The 17842-nt window shown below is 50.6% G+C and overlaps 2 protein-coding genes across 2 annotated transcripts in view; both read left to right on the forward strand.

Annotated features, from left to right (window-relative positions):
* LOC116982908 (zinc finger protein 229-like) overlaps positions 1-17842 on the forward strand; it is a 968520-nt gene that overhangs the window by 318889 nt on the left and 631789 nt on the right. The window lies entirely within an intron of this gene.
* LOC116990044 (zinc finger protein 229-like) lies at positions 8072-11997 on the forward strand. The gene is made up of 3 exons (XM_033047606.1): positions 8072-8097; positions 10206-11393; positions 11563-11997. Exons 1-3 carry the CDS (start codon positions 8072-8074, stop codon positions 11714-11716), a joined length of 1368 nt encoding a protein of 455 aa, XP_032903497.1. The 3' UTR covers positions 11717-11997.

A 17842-nucleotide genomic window follows, 5' to 3' on the forward strand; every position in this document is an offset into this window, starting at 1 on the left:
GGTGAGGGGGGTGAGGGGGGTGTGGGGGGTGAGGGTGAGGGGGTGTGAGGGGGGTGAGGGTGGTGTGGGGGGGTGAGGGTGAGGGGGGTGTGAGGGGGGTGAGGGTGAGGGGGTGTGAGGGGGGTGAGGGTGAGGGGGTGTGAGGGAGGGGGGTGAGGGGGGTGAGGGTGAGGGGGTGTGAGGGGGGTGAGGGTGAGGGGGGTGAGGGGGGTGTGAAAAATGCTGAAAAGCAGGACCTCCAGGGTTGTTATCTCCGGTTTGCTTCCAGTTCCTCGTGCTGGCGAGAGCAGGAACAGGGAGATACGGGACCTGAACGTGTGGCTGAGGAACTGGTGCACGGGGCAGGGATTTAGATTCTTAGATCACTGGGATCTGTTTTGGGGTAAGGGGGAACTGTACAAAAGGGACGGATTGCATCTTAACAGGTGTGGGACCAGCATTCTGGCAGGCAGGTTTGCCACTGCTACACGGGTGGTTTTAAACTGAATAAGGGGGGTGGGGTGTCGAATGGGCTAGTGGACGATGGAGTTAAAGGGAAAGGGTTTCTTAAATGTGTGAGCGTAGAGACAGAGGGGTGTAAAATGAGGGTAGAAGCAATAGGTAGCAAGCTGAAAAGTAAAAGTGGCAGGCCGGAAAATCCAGGGCAAAAATCAAAAAGGGCCACTTTTCAACAAAATTGTATAAGGGGTAAGAGTGTTGTAAAAACAAGCCTGAAGGCTTTGTGTCTCAATGCAAGGAGCATTCGTAATAAGGTGGATGAGTTGAATGTGCAGATAGCTATTAATGACTATGATATAGTTGGGATCACGGAGACATGGCTCCAGGGTGACCAAGGCTGGGAGCTGAACATCCAGGGATATTCAATATTCAGGAGGGATAGAGAGAAAGGAAAAGAAGGTGGGGTAGCGTTGCTGATTAGAGAGGAGATTAACGCAATGGAAAGGAAGGACATTAGTTTGCAGGATGTGGAATCGGTATGGGTAGAGCTGCGAAACACTAAGGGGCAGAAAACGCTGGTGAGTGTTGTGTACAGGCCACCTAACAGTAGTAGTGAAGTTGGAGTTGGTATCAAACAGGAAATTAGAAATGCGTGCGACAAAGGCAAAACCGTTATAATGGGTGACTTCAATCTACATATAGATTGGGTGAATCAAATTGGCAGGGGTGCTCAGGAAGAGGATTTTTTGGAATGTATGCGGGATAGTTATCTAAATCAACATGTAGAGGAACCAACGAGAGAGCAGGCTATTTTAGACTGGGTATTGAGTAATGAGGAAGGGTTAGTTAGCAGTCTTGTTGTACGTGCCCCCTTGGGCAAGAGTGACCATAATATGGTTGAGTTCTTCATTAGGATGGAGAGTGACATTGTTAATTCAGAAACAATGGTTCTGAACTTAAAGGAAGGTAACTTTGAGGGTATGAGACGTGAATTGGCCAAGATTGACTGGCAATTAATTCTAAAAGGGTTGACGGTGGATATGCAATGGAAGACATTTAAAGACTGCATGGATGAACTACAAAAATTATTCATCCCAGTTTGGCAAAAGAATAAATCAGGGAAGGTAGTGCATCCGTGGGTAACAAGGGAAATCAGGGATAGTCTCAAAGTGAAGGATGATGCGTACAAATTAGCCAGAAAAAGCAGCATACTGGGAGAAATTCAGAGACCAGCAGAGGAGGACAAAGGGCTTAATTAGGAAAGGAAAAATAGATTATGAAAGAAAACTGGCAGGGAACATAAAAACTGACTGCAAAAGTTTTTATAGATATGTGAAAAGAAAGAGATTAGTTAAAACAAATGTAGGTCCCTTGCAGTCAGAAACAGGTGAGTTGATCATGGGGAACAAGGATATGGCGGACCAATTGAATAACTACATTGGTTCCGTCTTCACTAAGGAAGACATAAATAATCTGCCGGAAATAGCAGGGGACCGCGGGTCAAAGGAGTTGGAGGAATTGAGTGAAATCCAAGTTAGCCGGGAAGTGGTGTTGGGTAAATTAAATGGATTAAAGGCCGATAAATCCCCAGGGCCAGATAGGCTGCATCCCAGAGTACTTAAGGAAGTAGCTCCAGAAATAGTGGATGCATTAGTAATAATCTTTCAAAACTCTTTAGATTCTGGAGTAGTTCCTGAGGATTGGCGGGTAGCAAACGTAACCCCACTTTTTAAGAAGGGAAGGAGAGAGAAAACGGGAAATTACAGACCAGTTAGTCTAACATCGGTAGTGGGGAAACTGCTAGAGTCAGTTATTAAAGATGGGATAGCAGCACATTTGGAAAGTGGTGAAATCATTGGACAAAGTCAGCATGGATTTACAAAAGGTAAATCATGCCTGACGAATCTTATAGAATTTTTCGAGGATGTAACTAGTAGCGTGGATTGGGGAGAACCAGTGGATGTGGTGTATCTGGACTTCCAGAAGGCTTTCGACAAGGTCCCACATAAGAGATTAGTTTACAAACTTTCAATAAAAGCACATGGCATTGGGGGTTCAATATTGATGTGGATAGAGAACTGGCTGGCAAACAGGAAGCAAAGAGTAGGAGTAAACGGGTCCTTTTCACAATGGCAGGCAGTGACTAGTGGGGTACCGCAAGGCTCAGTGCTGGGACCCCAGCTATTTACAATATATATTAATGATCTGGATGAGGGAATTGAAGGCAATATCTGCAAGTTTGCGGATGACACTAAGCTGGGGGGCAGTGTTAGCTGTGAGGAGGATGCTAGGAGACTGCAAGGTGACTTGGATAGGCTGGGTGAGTGGGCAAATGTTTGGCAGATGCAGTATAATGTGGATAAATGTGAGGTTATCCATTTTGGTGGCAAAAACAGGAAAGCAGACTATTATCTAAATGGTGGCCGACTAGGAAAAGGGGAGATGCAGCGAGACCTGGGTGTCATGGTACACCAGTCATTGAAAGTGGGCATGCAGGTGCAGCAGGCAGTGAAGAAAGCGAATGGTATGTTAGCTTTCATAGCAAAAGGATTTGAGTATAGGAGCAGGGAGGTTCTACTGCAGTTGTACAGGGTCTTGGTGAGACCACACCTGGAGTATTGCGTACAGTTTTGGTCTCCAAATCTGAGGAAGGACATTATTGCCATAGAGGGAGTGCAGAGAAGGTTCACCAGACTGATTACTGGGATGTCAGGACTGTCTTATGAAGAAAGACTGGATATTGGTTTATACTCTCTAGAATTTAGGAGATTGAGAGGGGATCTTATAGAATCTTATAAAATTCTTAAGGGGTTGGACAGGCTAGATGCAGGAAGATTGCTCCCGATGTTGGGGAAGTCCAGGACAAGGGGTCACAGCTTAAGGATAAGGGGGAAATCCTTTAAAACCGAGATGAGAAGAACTTTTTTCACACAGAGAGTGGTGAATCTCTGGAACTCCCTGCCACAGAGGGTAGTCGAGGCCAGTTCATTGGCTATATTTAAGAGGGAGTTAGATGTGGCCCTTGTGGCTCAGGGGATCAGAGGGTATGGAGAGAAGGCAGGTACGGGATACTGAGTTGGATGATCAGCCATGATCATATTGAATGGCGGTGCAGGCTCGAAGGGTCGAATGGCCTACTCCTGCACCTATTTTCTATGTTTCTATGTGAGGGGGGTGAGGGTGAGGGTGAGGGGGGTGGGGTGTGAGTGGGGTGTGTGAGGGTGAGGGTGAGGGGGGTGAGGGTGAGGGTGAGGGGGGTGAGGGTGAGGGTGAGGGGGGTGGGGTGTGAGTGGGGTGTGAGGGGTTGAGGGTGAGGTGTGAGTGGGGGGTGAGGGGGGTGAGGGTGAGGGGGGTGGGGTGTGAGTGGGGGTGAGTGGGGGGTGAGGGGGGTGAGGGTGAGGTGGGGATGGATCCGCCGAGCATCGGGGTTCCGCCTCTCACCAACCGTCCGCTCTTTGGCCCCGCGCTGTGACGGCATCTGTCACGCCCACCCTGCGCCGTGACGTCAAACCCGCCCCTCCCACCCTGCGCCGTGACGTCTCCCGCCCCGCCCACCCTGCGCCGTGACGTCACCGGCCATCCGAGGGCGTTGCTTCGTGAGGAACTGTCAAGATGGCGGTTGATGTTTAAATGTGTAGTCGGCACCAACTGCCGGAGTGACGCAGCGGGACAGACAGACAGACAGACAGACGGGCAGCGTCTGTGGAGAGAAGCAACTGGGCGGCTGTGGTTTCAGCTCCACACCCTGATGGTGATGATGCTGCACTGAAGGTAAAAAGCTGCAGTAACTTTGTCATCGAGTGATCGATGTGGAAACAGGCCCTTCACGTAGCAATGTTACAACATTTTGAGATTTAAAAAATTGCTGTGAGGCAAATGAAACGTTTACGCTGCTCATAATGTATTTAAACTTTATTTAAGCTTTAAGCAACTCATTTCGGTAATACTTAACCAGGGCTTTTACTTATGGGGCTTTTTCACGGGGCGACTTGACGCAAGAGTTAACCAGAGTTTAACATCGTGGGAACCTCGTGCGATAACAGTACGGCATTCGTGGACCACCGTGGCGCTAACGGCAGGTAGTCGTGTAACTTGGTGACTCGGGAGAAAATTCAAGCAAGTTTGAATTTCTCCAAGAGTGACTTGTACACTTGTGGTTGAGCATTGCAACATTATATGAACGTAGTGGCCAGTGCGATATCCGTAATAACTCTTGCGGTTACCGTGGGAACTCCTGGAACGGTGAACCCGGAAGCTGGACAGAGGGGACAGAAGGTGAGTAAAAATTGTCTTCTGTGGGATTGAATTTAAAAAATAAAGATTTGCATCCACATATGGACATCAACTTATTCATGAGTTATGTTAATGAGATTCAAGAATCTTTAAAAGGGACTTTACTGAAAGGTCCCGCATTTTTAGGGTCCGTGAGAAATTTTTCACATGTACTTCTTTGAGAGATACAGCTCGGAGTCCTCGCCAACTAGCGATCGATGCCTTTCCGAAGCAGGGTCCGGAACGCTACCAATCAATGTTCTCCAGAGACCCGTGTAAGGAGTGAACTGCACATGCTGGTTTGAATCGAAGACAGACACAAAAAGCTGGAGTAACTCAGCGAGTCAAGCAGCATCTCTGGAGAAAAATAGGTGATGTTTCGGGACGAGACACATCTTCAGACTCAATTCCGATTAGGATGTCTGAAGAAGGGTTCCGATTCGAATCCCCCCCCCCCCCCCCCCCCCCCAACTCCCACCCACACACACAAATGCTGGAGAAACTCAGCGGGTGCAGCAGCATCTATGGAACGAAGGAAATAGGCAACGTTTCGGCCCGAAAAGTTGCCTATTTCTTGTGCATGTGTCGGAAGGAACAGCAGATACCGGTTTAAAGAGAATGCTGGAGTAACTCGACAGCAGGCAGCATCTCTGGGGAGAAGGAATGGGTGACATTTCGGGTCGAGACCCTTCTGATATGCTGCTTGTCCCGCTGAGCTACATGTTGTGTCTATCTTCGTTTTAATCCAGCATCTGCAGTTCCTTCCTGGCCGAACCTGATTGAAAGATGAGAGGCTGGGCGATAGAGCACTGAGTGTGACAAGGATCAGGCTTCAGTAAGCAAAGTAAAGAGAGGTGGCAACGTTATGGAAATGAAGCGGGTAATCCGAGCGATGGCGAGACGGTATCCTCTAATGTGTCGGGAAGAACTGTAGATGTTGGTTTGCGCCGATGATAGACACAGTAATACTGGAGACAGACATAAAATACTGGACGGGCAGCATCTGGATAAAAGGAATGGGTGACGTTTCGGGACGAGACTCTGAAGAAGGGTCTCGAACCGAAACGTCACACATTCCTTCTCTCCAGAGATGCTGCCCGTCCCGCTGTGTTACTCCAGCATTTCGTGTCTATCTTCCGTATGCTCTGTGATGGTCATCTCGGAGTCAAGTGGCAACTCTGGTCTGTAGACACGAGGAACTGCAGATGCAGGAATCACGAGCAAAACACAGAGCGTTGGACGAGCCTGACCCTTTGAGTTCCTCCATCACTTTGTGTTGAAGTCAGGTCTGGACATTGCTTGGCTCAGTCTCAGGCGCCGGCTAACTAGGAAGGTCGAGTCAAAGTCCAGCACTAACACTCAAGAAATAACGTTTGCGGCCTGATGTTCCCAATATTTAATTGAAATCATCAATAAAGTAAATAAATAGATACCGGTCTAATCAGTATCTACGGGATTGGATAGGCTAGATGCAGGAAGAATGTTCCCGATGTTGGGGGAGTCCAGAACCAGGGTCCCAGTTTTACAGTCTTCATTTACTGGCGGCGGGTGTTTGTCACTGAAACAGGCAGGTGAGATTTCACATCCACCTTGTGTGTGCCTCTCTCTCTCTCTCTCTCTCCCTCCCTCCCTCTTACACAGGCTGAGAGACTCTGCCTCCGTGAGTGTACGTCTCTTTCTCCCCCTCTCCCACACACAGTAAGACCGAGGTACTGTGCTCAGTCCATCTGTGTCTCCCACATACACAGTAAAACATGTCTCCAAATGAGCCAATTCAACCAAGGGAGGATATTTATAGCGTGTGAAAAAAAAGTGACATCATTTGTGCCATGTGATGATTTAACAACACTTCACAATGTTCATTCAAGATTTAACGGGAAAGCTCGGGAGACGGACAAGTCACTCGCAAAAATAACAGAAATGCCGAGTACCGTGGGAACTCTTTATCTACACCCCGTTATATCGTGTGATATCGTGCTAGACCACGACCACTTCACTCTGGTTACATCTTGCGTCAAGTCGCCCCGTGAAAAAGCCGCATTAACCTTTTTTCCCTGTTGCCAGCCGGGCAACTTTGGCAGCTTTTTAAGTTGCCAAATGATGATGTGCTTGGACGAAGTGTGTTGTTACCAGTCGGAATTATGGGGCCAAGGAAAGAGCGTTCACGTCGCGGCCCTGTTTCAACCAATCTTTCCACCACCACGCACAAGAAGCACAAGAAGCACAAGACAGACACCATTGTGCAGATGCCAAGAAGTGTGTTCAGCTCTGGCTGAACAACTTCTAATCTTGTGTGTGGACTCGATAAGAAGAAGAAGAAGAAGTAGAAGAGTCGGAATTATGCTCAATGAAGCATTCACATATTATTTCTGCTTCAAATAGTCACAAACTAAACATATTCACCAATCAAGACATGATATATACCACAATGACATGCAGCAAAATTAACATACAGTATCTCAACTCTTTTTACACATTGCAATTAATGCAATTTATATTATTTCTTTCCACTTCCCAACAAACATATAGGTGGATTATACAGCGTATGATCAACCTGTGTCAATAAATCCTGGACCATGGTAACATATATGCTTAACCATGCACACTACAGATTGATGCAAACTTGTTTTCTGTGAAGGGCCGAAAATGATCATGACATGGCCATAGCATGGGTCGTTATTGCTATTGGTACAGAAACACTCTCGCTTCCCACATAATTTATCCACAACAAAGTATAGGGAGGTTGTACGCAGTCGAGGTCACGACCCGTGGCCTGTACTGTTGCCATGCAACGCCAACTGGAACACACGCGGTGAATTGCAGGTAAGCATGTACTACGGCTGTCAGCACAACGAGCCCTTCTAGCCCAGCATCCGGACTGGTTGCACACCTGCGGACCCCAGGCCGTCTATCCCCGTGGCCGGGGTGGGAGGAGGAGGAGGGTGTCGGTGGGAGGTTGGGGGGGGGAGGGGGTAGGAGGTAGGAAGAGGTCGGGGTGCTGACTTAGCGTGATCAGTTACTCTGGGTGGGCGGAGTGAGCGGACAGGCACCAACTCTGCTGCAGCCGACGTTGCCTTAAGCCGTAGCCCCGTTCGGACCTCGACCCCGGCCCCGCACCGACCTCGGCCCCCGCCCCGGCCCTGTGTGTGGGCGCTGCCGACCCACAGCCCCGTGACAGTGTGGCCCACAGAGGGAGACGAAGCGGAGGGCGGCCGTGGCCAGACAGCGCTGACCTGGGGGGGGGAGAGTGGGGGCTGTCCCGAGGGATGTGCTCCTTCGGCTGCTTGCACCTTGGTGCTCAGGTTCAGAGCAAGCCTTCCCGCTTTCAAAACAGCAGCCACAAATATTTATAGCACAAAAAATGACAATTTGGGCGGTTTTTAACAGGTAAGAAGGTAAGAATTCCGTGTGTTAACAGTGTGGGCCGGAAGCTGCCGTGTCCTCCACATGGATTGAACTGCTCCGTGCGTCATGCCCTTTGACCCGATGATCTTGCGTGCAATCCCCCTATACAGGTTGCAAGGAAATTTCTAAAGGCATTTTATGATAATAGCTGATTATGGGTATAGTCTGTTTTAACAGCAATTATCATAAAATGCATTTAGAAATTTCCTTGCAACCTGTATATTTTGTTGTGGATAAATTATGTGGGAAGCGAGAGTGTTTCTGTACCAATAGCAATAACGACCCATGCTATGGCCATGTCATGATAATTTTCGGTCCTTCACAGAAAACATGCTTGCATCAATCTGTAGTGTGCATAGTTAGGCATATATGTTACCATGGTCCAGATTTTATTGATACAGGTTGATCATACGCTGAATAATCCACCCACATTTTTGATTGGAAGTGGAAAGAAATAATATAAATTGCATTAATTGCAATGTGTAAAAAAAGTTGGGATACTGTATTATAATTTTGCTGCATGTCATTGTGGTATATATCATGTCTTGATTGGTGTATATGTTTAGTTTGTGACTTTATTTCAAGCAGATATAATATGTGAATGCTTCATTGAGCATAATTCCGACTGGTAACTACTCACTTCGTCCGAGCACATTATCGCACGCGTCATGCGAGCCGTCTTAAATTACCATCTAAACTGTCATTTGGCAACCTAAAAAGCTGCTTAGGTTGCCCGGCTGGAAACAGGAAAAAAAGTTAAGTGAGAGCCCTGCATAGCATCGTCCTCACAGTTCACACTGCCACCCGTGTTTGCTAATGTTACTTTGAATCCCTTCATCCAAATGGCAGGTAGTGGCGAGTGGAGTGCCGCAAGGCTCGCGGTTGGGGCCGCAACTGTTTACCATATGTTTTAAAGATTTGGAAGAGGGAATTGGGAGCAACAGTAGCAAGTTTGCGGATGACACAAAGCTGGGTGGCAGCGTGAACTGTGAAGAGGATGTTAGGAGGTTGCAGGGTGACCTGGGGAGGTTGAGTGAGTGGGCAGATGCATGGCAGGTGCAGTATAATATAGATAAATGTGTGGTTATCTTTATAACTTGGCCTTTATAACAAGTTGAATCAAGTATAGGAGCAAAGAGGTCCTTCTGCAGTTGTACAGAGCCCTAGTGAGACCACACCTAGATTATTGTGTGCAGTTTTGGTCCCCTAATTTGAGGAAGGACATTCTTCCTATTGAGGGAGTGCAGCATAGGTTTACAAGGTTAATTCCCGGAATGGCGGGACTGTCATATGCTGAGCGAATGGAGCAGCTGGGCTTGCACACTCTGGAGTTTAGAAGGATGAGAGCAGATCTCATTGAAACATATAAGATAGTTAAGGGTGTGGACGCGCTGGAGGGAGGAAACATGTTCCCGATGTGGGGGAGTCCAGAACCAGGGGCCACAGTTTAAGAATAAGGAGTAAGCCATTTAGAACTGAGACGAGGAAACACTTTTTCTCACAGAGAGTGGTGAGTCTGTGGAATTCTCTGCCTCAGGGGGCAGTGGAGGCAGGTTCTCTGGATGCTTTCAAGAGATAGTTAGATAGGGGCTGAAAAATAGTGGAGTCAGGGGATATGGGGAGAAGGCAGGAACGGGATACTGATTGGGGATGATCAGCCATGATCACATTGAATGGAGGTGCTGGCTCGAAGGGTCGAATGGCCTCCTCCTGCACCTATTGTCTATTGTCTATTGTTCTCAAGTGTGTTTTTACATGCAAAAAGAAAACACTTCTGAAGCTAAATTTATCATTTCAGCCCTCCCCCCACCCCCCCGCCCACCGTACTCGCGCCCCCCCCCTCGCCACTAGTAGTGTTCCCGTGTTAGTAATGTCCTGTTTGCCAGCTTGTTGACCCTCTGTGTTCTCCTCCTGCAGGAGCCGTTGCTGTGGACGGAGAGACGGGGACATGAGCGGCCATTGAGGGTGGCCAGGGTGCCAGTGAGCCCCCACCCCCCATCTGCTCAGTGTGCGGGCTGAGCTTCGAGGGGCTGACCTTTGATGGAGGACCACATGACGGGGCACAACAAGGAGAAGCGTTATGAGTGTGATGTGTGTGGCAAAGCCTGGCAGAGCCCGAGCGATCTGGAGATCCACCGGCGGGAGCACACGGGAGAACGAGCCTTCGACTGCTCGGAGTACGGCAAGAATTTCACCTGCTATGACAGCTTGCTGCAGCACAACCACGTGCACTCGAGCGAGCGTCCCTTCACCTGCTCTGACTGCGGCAAAGGCTTCAAGTCGTCGCCGGAACTGAAAGTGCACAGGCTCGTGCACAACGGCGAGCACCCCTACACCTGCAGCGACTGCGGCAATGTCTTCACCCACTCCAACAGCCTGCAGGTGCACCAGCGCACCCACATTGGCCAGCGTCCCTACACCTGTGCCCAGTGCGGCAAGAGCTTCACCCGCTCCACCCTACTGCTGAAGCACCAGCACACCCACACCGGCGAGCGTCCCTACACCTGCGCCCAGTGCGGCAAAGGCTACACCCAGTCCGGTCACCTGCTGGTGCACCAGCGCACCCACACTGGCGAGCGTCCCTACACCTGCACCGAGTGTGGCAAGGGCTTCACCCAGTCCGGTCACCTGCTGGTGCACCAGCGCACCCACACTGGCGAGCGTCCCTACACCTGCGCCCAGTGCGGCAAGGGCTTTGCCCAGTCCGCTCACCTGCTGGAGCACCAGAGCACCCACACCGGCGAGCACCCCTTCACCTGTGCCCAGTGCGGCAAGGGCTTCACCCGCTCCAGCAGCCTGCAGGTGCACCAGCGCACCCACACTGGCCAGTATCCATACACCTGTGCCCAGTGCGGCAAGGGCTTCACCCAGTCCACCCTACTGCTGAAGCACCATCGCACACACACCGGCGAGCGTCCCTACACCTGCGCCCAATGTGGGAAGGGCTTCACCCAGTCCAGTCACCTGCTGGTGCACCAGCGCACCCACACCGGCGAGCGTCCCTACACCTGCACCCAGTGTGGGAAGGGCTTCACCCGGTCCAACAACCTGCTGGAGCACCAGCGCACCCACACCGGCGAGCGTCCCTACACCTGCGACCAGTGCGGCAAGGGCTACACCCAGTCTGGTCACCTGCTGGTGCATCAGCGCACCCACACTGGTGAGCGTCCTTACACCTGTGTCCAGTGTGGCAAGGGCTTCACCCGCTCTGACAGCCTGCTGGAGCACCAGCGCACCCACACTGGCGAGCGCCCCTACACCTGCACCCAGTGTGGCAAGGGCTTCACCCAGTCCAGCAACCTGCGGGTGCACCAGCGCACCCACACTGGCGAGCGTCCCTAAACCACCGCCCAGTGTGGCAAGGACTTCACCCGCTCTGCCAGCCTGCTGGAGTAACAGCGCACCTACACCGGCGAGCGCCCCTACGCCTGCACCCAGTGCGGCAAGGGCTTCAGCTGCTCCTCCAGGCTGCTGTCCCACCAGCAGGTGCACGGCGGCGACTCTCCCTTCCCCGGCCCAGTTTGTGGAGAGGGCTTTGCCATTGCCTCCCACTCCCAGTCCTACGACTGTCCATACTGTGGTGAAGAGTTTGGCAGCTTGAGGGGATTGCGGCAGCACCGGCGACCCATGCCGGCGAGCGGCTGCTCCCATTTCGATAAGTGTTTCAACAACGCATGAGGGCTGTGGGAGCACCAGCAGATACACACCAGAGAGAGACCCTTTGTGTGCGCTGAGTGACGCAAGGCAGGGCTCGTATGGTCCTTGAAAGTCCTGGAATTTGAAACTCTGTTTTCAAGGCCCTGAAAGGACTTCGATTTATCATAGGTCCTTGTAAGTCCTTGAAAATGCACTTTTTATGATAAAAGTATTAATTCATGCGGAGTAATATGGCGGTTTTTCATTGTTTATAATGAGTAATTTTATTAAGTCGGGTAAGATTGTTAGATATGTTTGCTAACGAGGTTCCCTGTAGGATGGAGGGGAGGAGAGTCAGACCACGCTGTGCATCGTGAGGTTGTGGGCCCGGTGCTGAGGTGACGGCTCTGGCCCGCTGGTGGCTGTGGAGAGTGGGTGTGGGTGAGGGAGTGTGTGGGAGAGTGTTGTGTGTGTGTGTGTGGGAGTGGGAGGGTGGGTGAGTGGGGGAGTGTGGGCATGAGTGAGTGAGGCAGTGTGGGTATGTGAGTGTGTATGGGTATGTGTGGGAGTGTGAATGGGTGAGTGGGCATGAGTAAGTGTGTGGGAGTGTGTGTTGAGTGGGAGTGTGACAGTGGGCGAGTGTGGCAGTGTGAGGGTGTGTGTGAGTGCAACCGTGCAATATTTTGTCATATATCTATGTCATATATCTATATTACTAAAAGTCTGATCTTGACCGCTTTTGGCCCACTGTGGTGCGATTTCCGAGAGAACGCCGCCACCTACGGCCGTCATTTTTGGACACCTCCCTCCGCCTTCCTGGACCAGAGGATTTTTCCCATCGATGAAAAATCAGAGATATTAATGTGTTTTTTAAAATTCCCCATTCCCTCTGCTGCCGCCGCTGGTGGCAGGGGGAGGGACTATAAAACCCGGAAGTGTTGTGCCTCAGTCAGTCTCTGCCAGACCCAGGAAGCGAGAGGGTCACGGCTCTCTGAGCTGCGAATAACACTGAACGCATGTCTACTCCACGGTGAGTCGCCTCGACCTGTAGAGTTTGTGTTCACGAAATGAATATTGGTTGTCAGGTGTGGCTGCAGCCCAATTGTTTGCCTCACCTTTTTAAAAAAGTTTGTGTTCACAAAATGAATTTTGGTTGTCAGGTGGCTGTAGCCCAATTGTTTGCCTCGCCATTTAAAAAAAGTTTGTGTTCACAAAATGAATTTTGGTTGTCAGGTGTGGCTGCAGCCCAATTGTTTGCCTCACCTTTTTAAAAAGGTTTGTGTTCACAAAATGAATTTTGGTTGTCAGGTGGCTGCAGCCCAATTGTTTGCCTCACCTTGGCTTTTAAAATCGTTGCAACAGTTAGCTACCAGCCCAAGAATCCATTCGGCCCACAATGTCTATACTAGCCCTCTGGAAACCAGTACCTTCTGCCCGCAACACCCATACTAGCGCAACAGACTGCCCCCCCCCCCCCCACTGGCGAACAATATCGGAATTAGTGGTGAGGTGGAATATTGCGTTGGTGACCAGTCCTCCCGTGTGATGCTGGGACCCAACGGGTCCCACTTAGTCTAGACTATATATCTTCTATATACTAAAACTCTGTTCTTGACCGGTTTTGGCTTACTGTGCTGCGGTTTCCGACAGTACGCCGCCACCTACGGCCGTCATTTTTGGCCACCTCGCTCAGAGCCCCCCTCCGCCGCGTGTGTGCCGAGGATTTTTCCCGTTGATGAAAATTGACAGAGATATTAATGTTTTTACAATATTCCCCATTCTCTCTGCTGCCCCTGCTGGAGGGAGGGGGAGCGACTATAAAGCCAGGAAGTGGTGTGCCTCAATCAGTCTCTGCAAGTGGTGTGCCTCAATCAGTCTCTGCAAGTGGTGTGCCTCAATCAGTCCCTGCAAGTGGTGTGCCTCATTCAGAGCTTTGAATGACACTGACAAATGTCTACAGCACTGTGAGTACCCTTAATTTGGTTTGAAAATGAAAATATGGTTAGAGGTAAAAAAGCACTGCCTGCAAATAGTTGTTTGGGTTGAAGTAAAAAGGCACTCTCTCTGCCCCCCTCCCTCTCCCCCCATCCCTCTCCTCCCCCCCCCCCTCTCCTCCCCCCCCCCTCTCCTCCCCCCCCCTCTCCTCCTCCCCCCCTCTCCTCCCCCCCCTCCCTCTCCTCCCCCCCCCTCCCTCTCCTCCCCCCCCCTCTCCTCCCCCTCTTCTCCCCCCCTCTCTCCCCCCCCTCCCTCAGCTGATTGAACTGTGCCGGCTGCATGAGTGAATTGAGCTGTGCCTGCCCCATGAGTTATTTAGCTGCGCCTGCCCCATGCTGATTGAACTGAGCTGTGCCTGCCCCATGAGTGAACTGAATTGTTAGCCCTGCACTGTGCTTGACTTGAAATTAAATGGATTGAATTGTTGGCCTGCACTGTGCTTGCCTTGAAATTAAATGGGAGTGAGAACCAAAGGGGCGAGCACTCTGTTGATGTTGTACAAGAGGTCCACGTGTCAGTGGAGATGGAGGATCTGTAGAATTCATTGCAGAAGCTGCTTCCAAGTGGAGCCCAACCTCGGGTGACTATTTGCGTGTTAACACAGAGGCAGATCTACAGTCACATATTACAAAGTTCCACACTCTTAAATCTCTGCTCTCCTACAGCAACATTGCTTATTCCCTTATCATGTATCTGTACACGGCGAATGGTTCAACTGTAATCATGTATTGTCTTTCTGGTTAGCACACAACTAAAGCATTTCACTGTGCCTCAATACATGTGACAATAAACTAAACTGAACAATGATGGACACAAAATGCTGGAGTAACTCAGCGGGAGAGGCAGCATCTCTGGAGAGAAGGAATGCGTGGCCTTTTGGCTCGAGACACTTCTTCAGACAGAGTATATTTTAAAGGCTGAGATAGATAGGTTCTGGATTGTGGACCGGAAGTGGCGGCGCCGGGAACGGCTGCGGCTCGCCTGCAGTCCGTTTGTCTTTTACTTTTTTGTGTTGTATTTTTTCGTTTTGTCTAGTTACGTTTTTGGTTTTTAGGTCGTGTTTATGTGGGGGGGGGGGGGGTGAAACGGGGCTTGCTGTCTCTCCCTTCGGGGGAATACGACCTTTTTGTCGTATCCCCCTTCTCTGCCTCCGTCTACACTGAGGCCTAATGGCGGAGCTGGCGACCTCGGGACTCTGGAGGCAGCTGACAGGACTCGCCTTGAGCTCGCTCCCGTGAGGGTGGCCCAGCCCGGGGCTGGAACTGCGCTCTCGTGAGAGCGGCCTGGCGAGGGGCTGAGAGACTTTCCCGTGAGGAGCTGCGGCCCGTCGGAGTGGCCAAGCCCGAGGGTGGAACGGCACTCCCGTCGGAGTGGCCCAGCCCGAGGGTGGAATGGCGCTCCCGTCGGAGTGGCCCAGCCTGAGGGAGAACGGCACTCCCGTCGGAGTGGCCCAGCCCGAGGGAGAATGGCACTCCCGTCGGAGTGGCCCAGCCCGAGGGAGAACGGCACTCCCGTCGGAGTGGCCCAGCCCGAGGGAGAACGGCACTCCCGTCGGAGTGGCCCAGCCCGAGGGAGAACGGCACTCCCGTCGGAGTGGCCCAGCCCGAGGGAGAACGGCACTCCCGTCGGAGTGGCCCAGCCCGAGGGAGAACGGCACTCCCGTCGGAGTGGCCCAGCCCGAGGGAGAACGGTACTCACGTGAGGGCGATCCGGCTCGGGGCTGGAACGGTGCTCCGGTGGCTGGGACGGCGTTCTGAGGCGGTGACCTGAGTCCGGGGTTCAGCCGCGGGCCAGCGGCTGCGTGTGCTGGACTGGAGGGCGGCAGCTTCGACCACCCCCGGGCCGCGGTGTTTGAACCGGCCCGTTTGCGGGGTTCGGTGAGCCGCGGGACTGTTGTGCCATCGCCCGGTGGGGAATCGCCTCAGCGCAGAGGGAGAAGAGGAGGGAAGTGACAGTAACCCTAAGATTTTTGCCTCCACCACAGTGAGGAGGTGCTTGGAGGATACACTGTGGTGGTGTTAATTTGTGTTTATTGTTGTTTATTATTGTATGATTGTATGTATGACTGCAGGCACGAAATTTCGTTCAGACCGTAAGGTCTGAATGACAATAAAGGTATTCAATTCAATTCAATTCAATTAGTTTGGGTGTCAGGGGTTATGGGGAGAAGGCAGGAGAATGGGATTAGGGGGGCGAGAGATCAGCCATGGTTGAATGGCGGTGTAGACTTGATGGGCCTAATGGCCTAATTCTACTCCTATACTTGAACAATTATTTGGGAGATTGGTGAGAATTGTAAGTCTGTAATGGTGGGAGATCTTCACTTTGCAAATAGTGACGGGTTACACCCGAGCAATGAGCTTGGATGAAGTTGAATTCATTCATTGGAAAGTGTGCAAAGAAGATTCACAAGATGTTACCAGGACTGGATATTATTGGATCTGATTTCATCTTTCTATATCTTGCATCGTTTCCTTTGGACCAAATTTACAATCTCTGGTCATCCAAGGTTCCTTACTTTGCCACCCTGACTGCAAGATGCCAGGTCTAAACATCGATGACTGGCCTTTAACTCACTCCCACGGGTCAGATGTGGACTTGCCCAATAACTGGTGCCAGTGCCCGCTCGCCAGCTCCTGCCCAATAACCCGTTCAAAACAATCTTCAAACTTCATGTACACAAAGTGCTGGAGTAACGTGAATTACTCCAGTACTTTGTATCTTTGTCTGTAAACCAGGATCTGCAGTTCCTTATATCTCCGTCATATGTCATAGTGATCACTCTCCCCAAACTGCTCGTCCACACAAGCACCGGTCACATGGTGGGTGGGGGTGAGTAGGTAGGAGTTGATTTGCACCATGATCAACCTCACAAAGCACTTCATCACCACCGACGTTAGTGCCACTGGTCGATAGTCATTGAGGCACATCACCTTGCTCTTCTTGGGCAGCAGTATTATTGATGCCCTTTTAAAGCAGGTAGAGATCCCAGACCTCAGAAGTGAGATATTGAAAATGTCCGTAAAAACTCCAGCCAGTTGGTCCGCACAGGCACATATCTATGTCTCATAATTTTATATACTTCTCTCATCTCTCCTCAACCTCTGATGCTCCAGAGAAAACAATCCAAGTTTGTCCCTGTAGCTGGAACCCTCTGATCCAGGCAGCACTCTAGCTAACTTCCTCTGCACACTCACCAAACCCTTCTGTACATCATTGCTATTGGGGGTCTTGTCATTAACTGCATACACTCTCCTTACATTCAACTTCCCAAAATACAACACCTCACACTTGCTCGGGTTAAACTCCATCTCCCAATTCCCCAATTAATCTATTTTCCACTGCATCTTCTGACAGCTTTCCTCACTGTCTGCAACTCCTCCACCTCTCAGTCATCTGTTTACATATCCATTCCTCTATCTTCCGCTTGTTACTAGGAGGCCTATAGTACAATCGCGTTAAAGTGCTCTCACCTTTCTTGTTTCTAAGCTGCAGCCATACTGCCTCACTGGATGAACGGTCCAGTATGTCCTCTCTGAGTGCTGCTGTGATAGTCTCCGTGATCAGTGGAGAAATGTCAACGCAGCCCAGACCATCACACAAACCAACTTCCCTTCCATTGACGCCATCTACACCTCACGCTGCCTTGGCAAGGCCAGCAGCATAATCAAGGACCAGTCACACCCTGGCCACTCCCTTTTCTCCCCTCTCCCATCAGGCAAAAGGTACAGAAGTGTGAAAAAGCACACCTCCAGATTTAGGGAGTTTCTTCCCGGCTGTTATCAGGCAACTGAACCGTCCTACCACAACCAGAGAGCAGTGCTGAACTACTATCTACCTCTTTGGTGACCCTCAGATTGGACTTTGCTGGCTTTACCTTGCACTAAACGTTATCCCCTTATCATGTATCTATACACTGTAAATGAATTGATTGTAATCATTAGAGCCAGGATGTTTAGGCACTACAAAACTCTGAAATATGCAGGCAAAAAGGCATAATAAAATTACAAAAAATCAACGAAAAAGGCATTTATTGACAAAAAAGGCATATATTTCCACCAGCAAAATATGGTTAAAATGGTAATATATACTACAT

The sequence above is a fragment of the Amblyraja radiata genome, chromosome 1, assembly GCF_010909765.2.
Source record: "Amblyraja radiata isolate CabotCenter1 chromosome 1, sAmbRad1.1.pri, whole genome shotgun sequence".
Lineage (NCBI taxonomy): Eukaryota > Metazoa > Chordata > Chondrichthyes > Rajiformes > Rajidae > Amblyraja > Amblyraja radiata.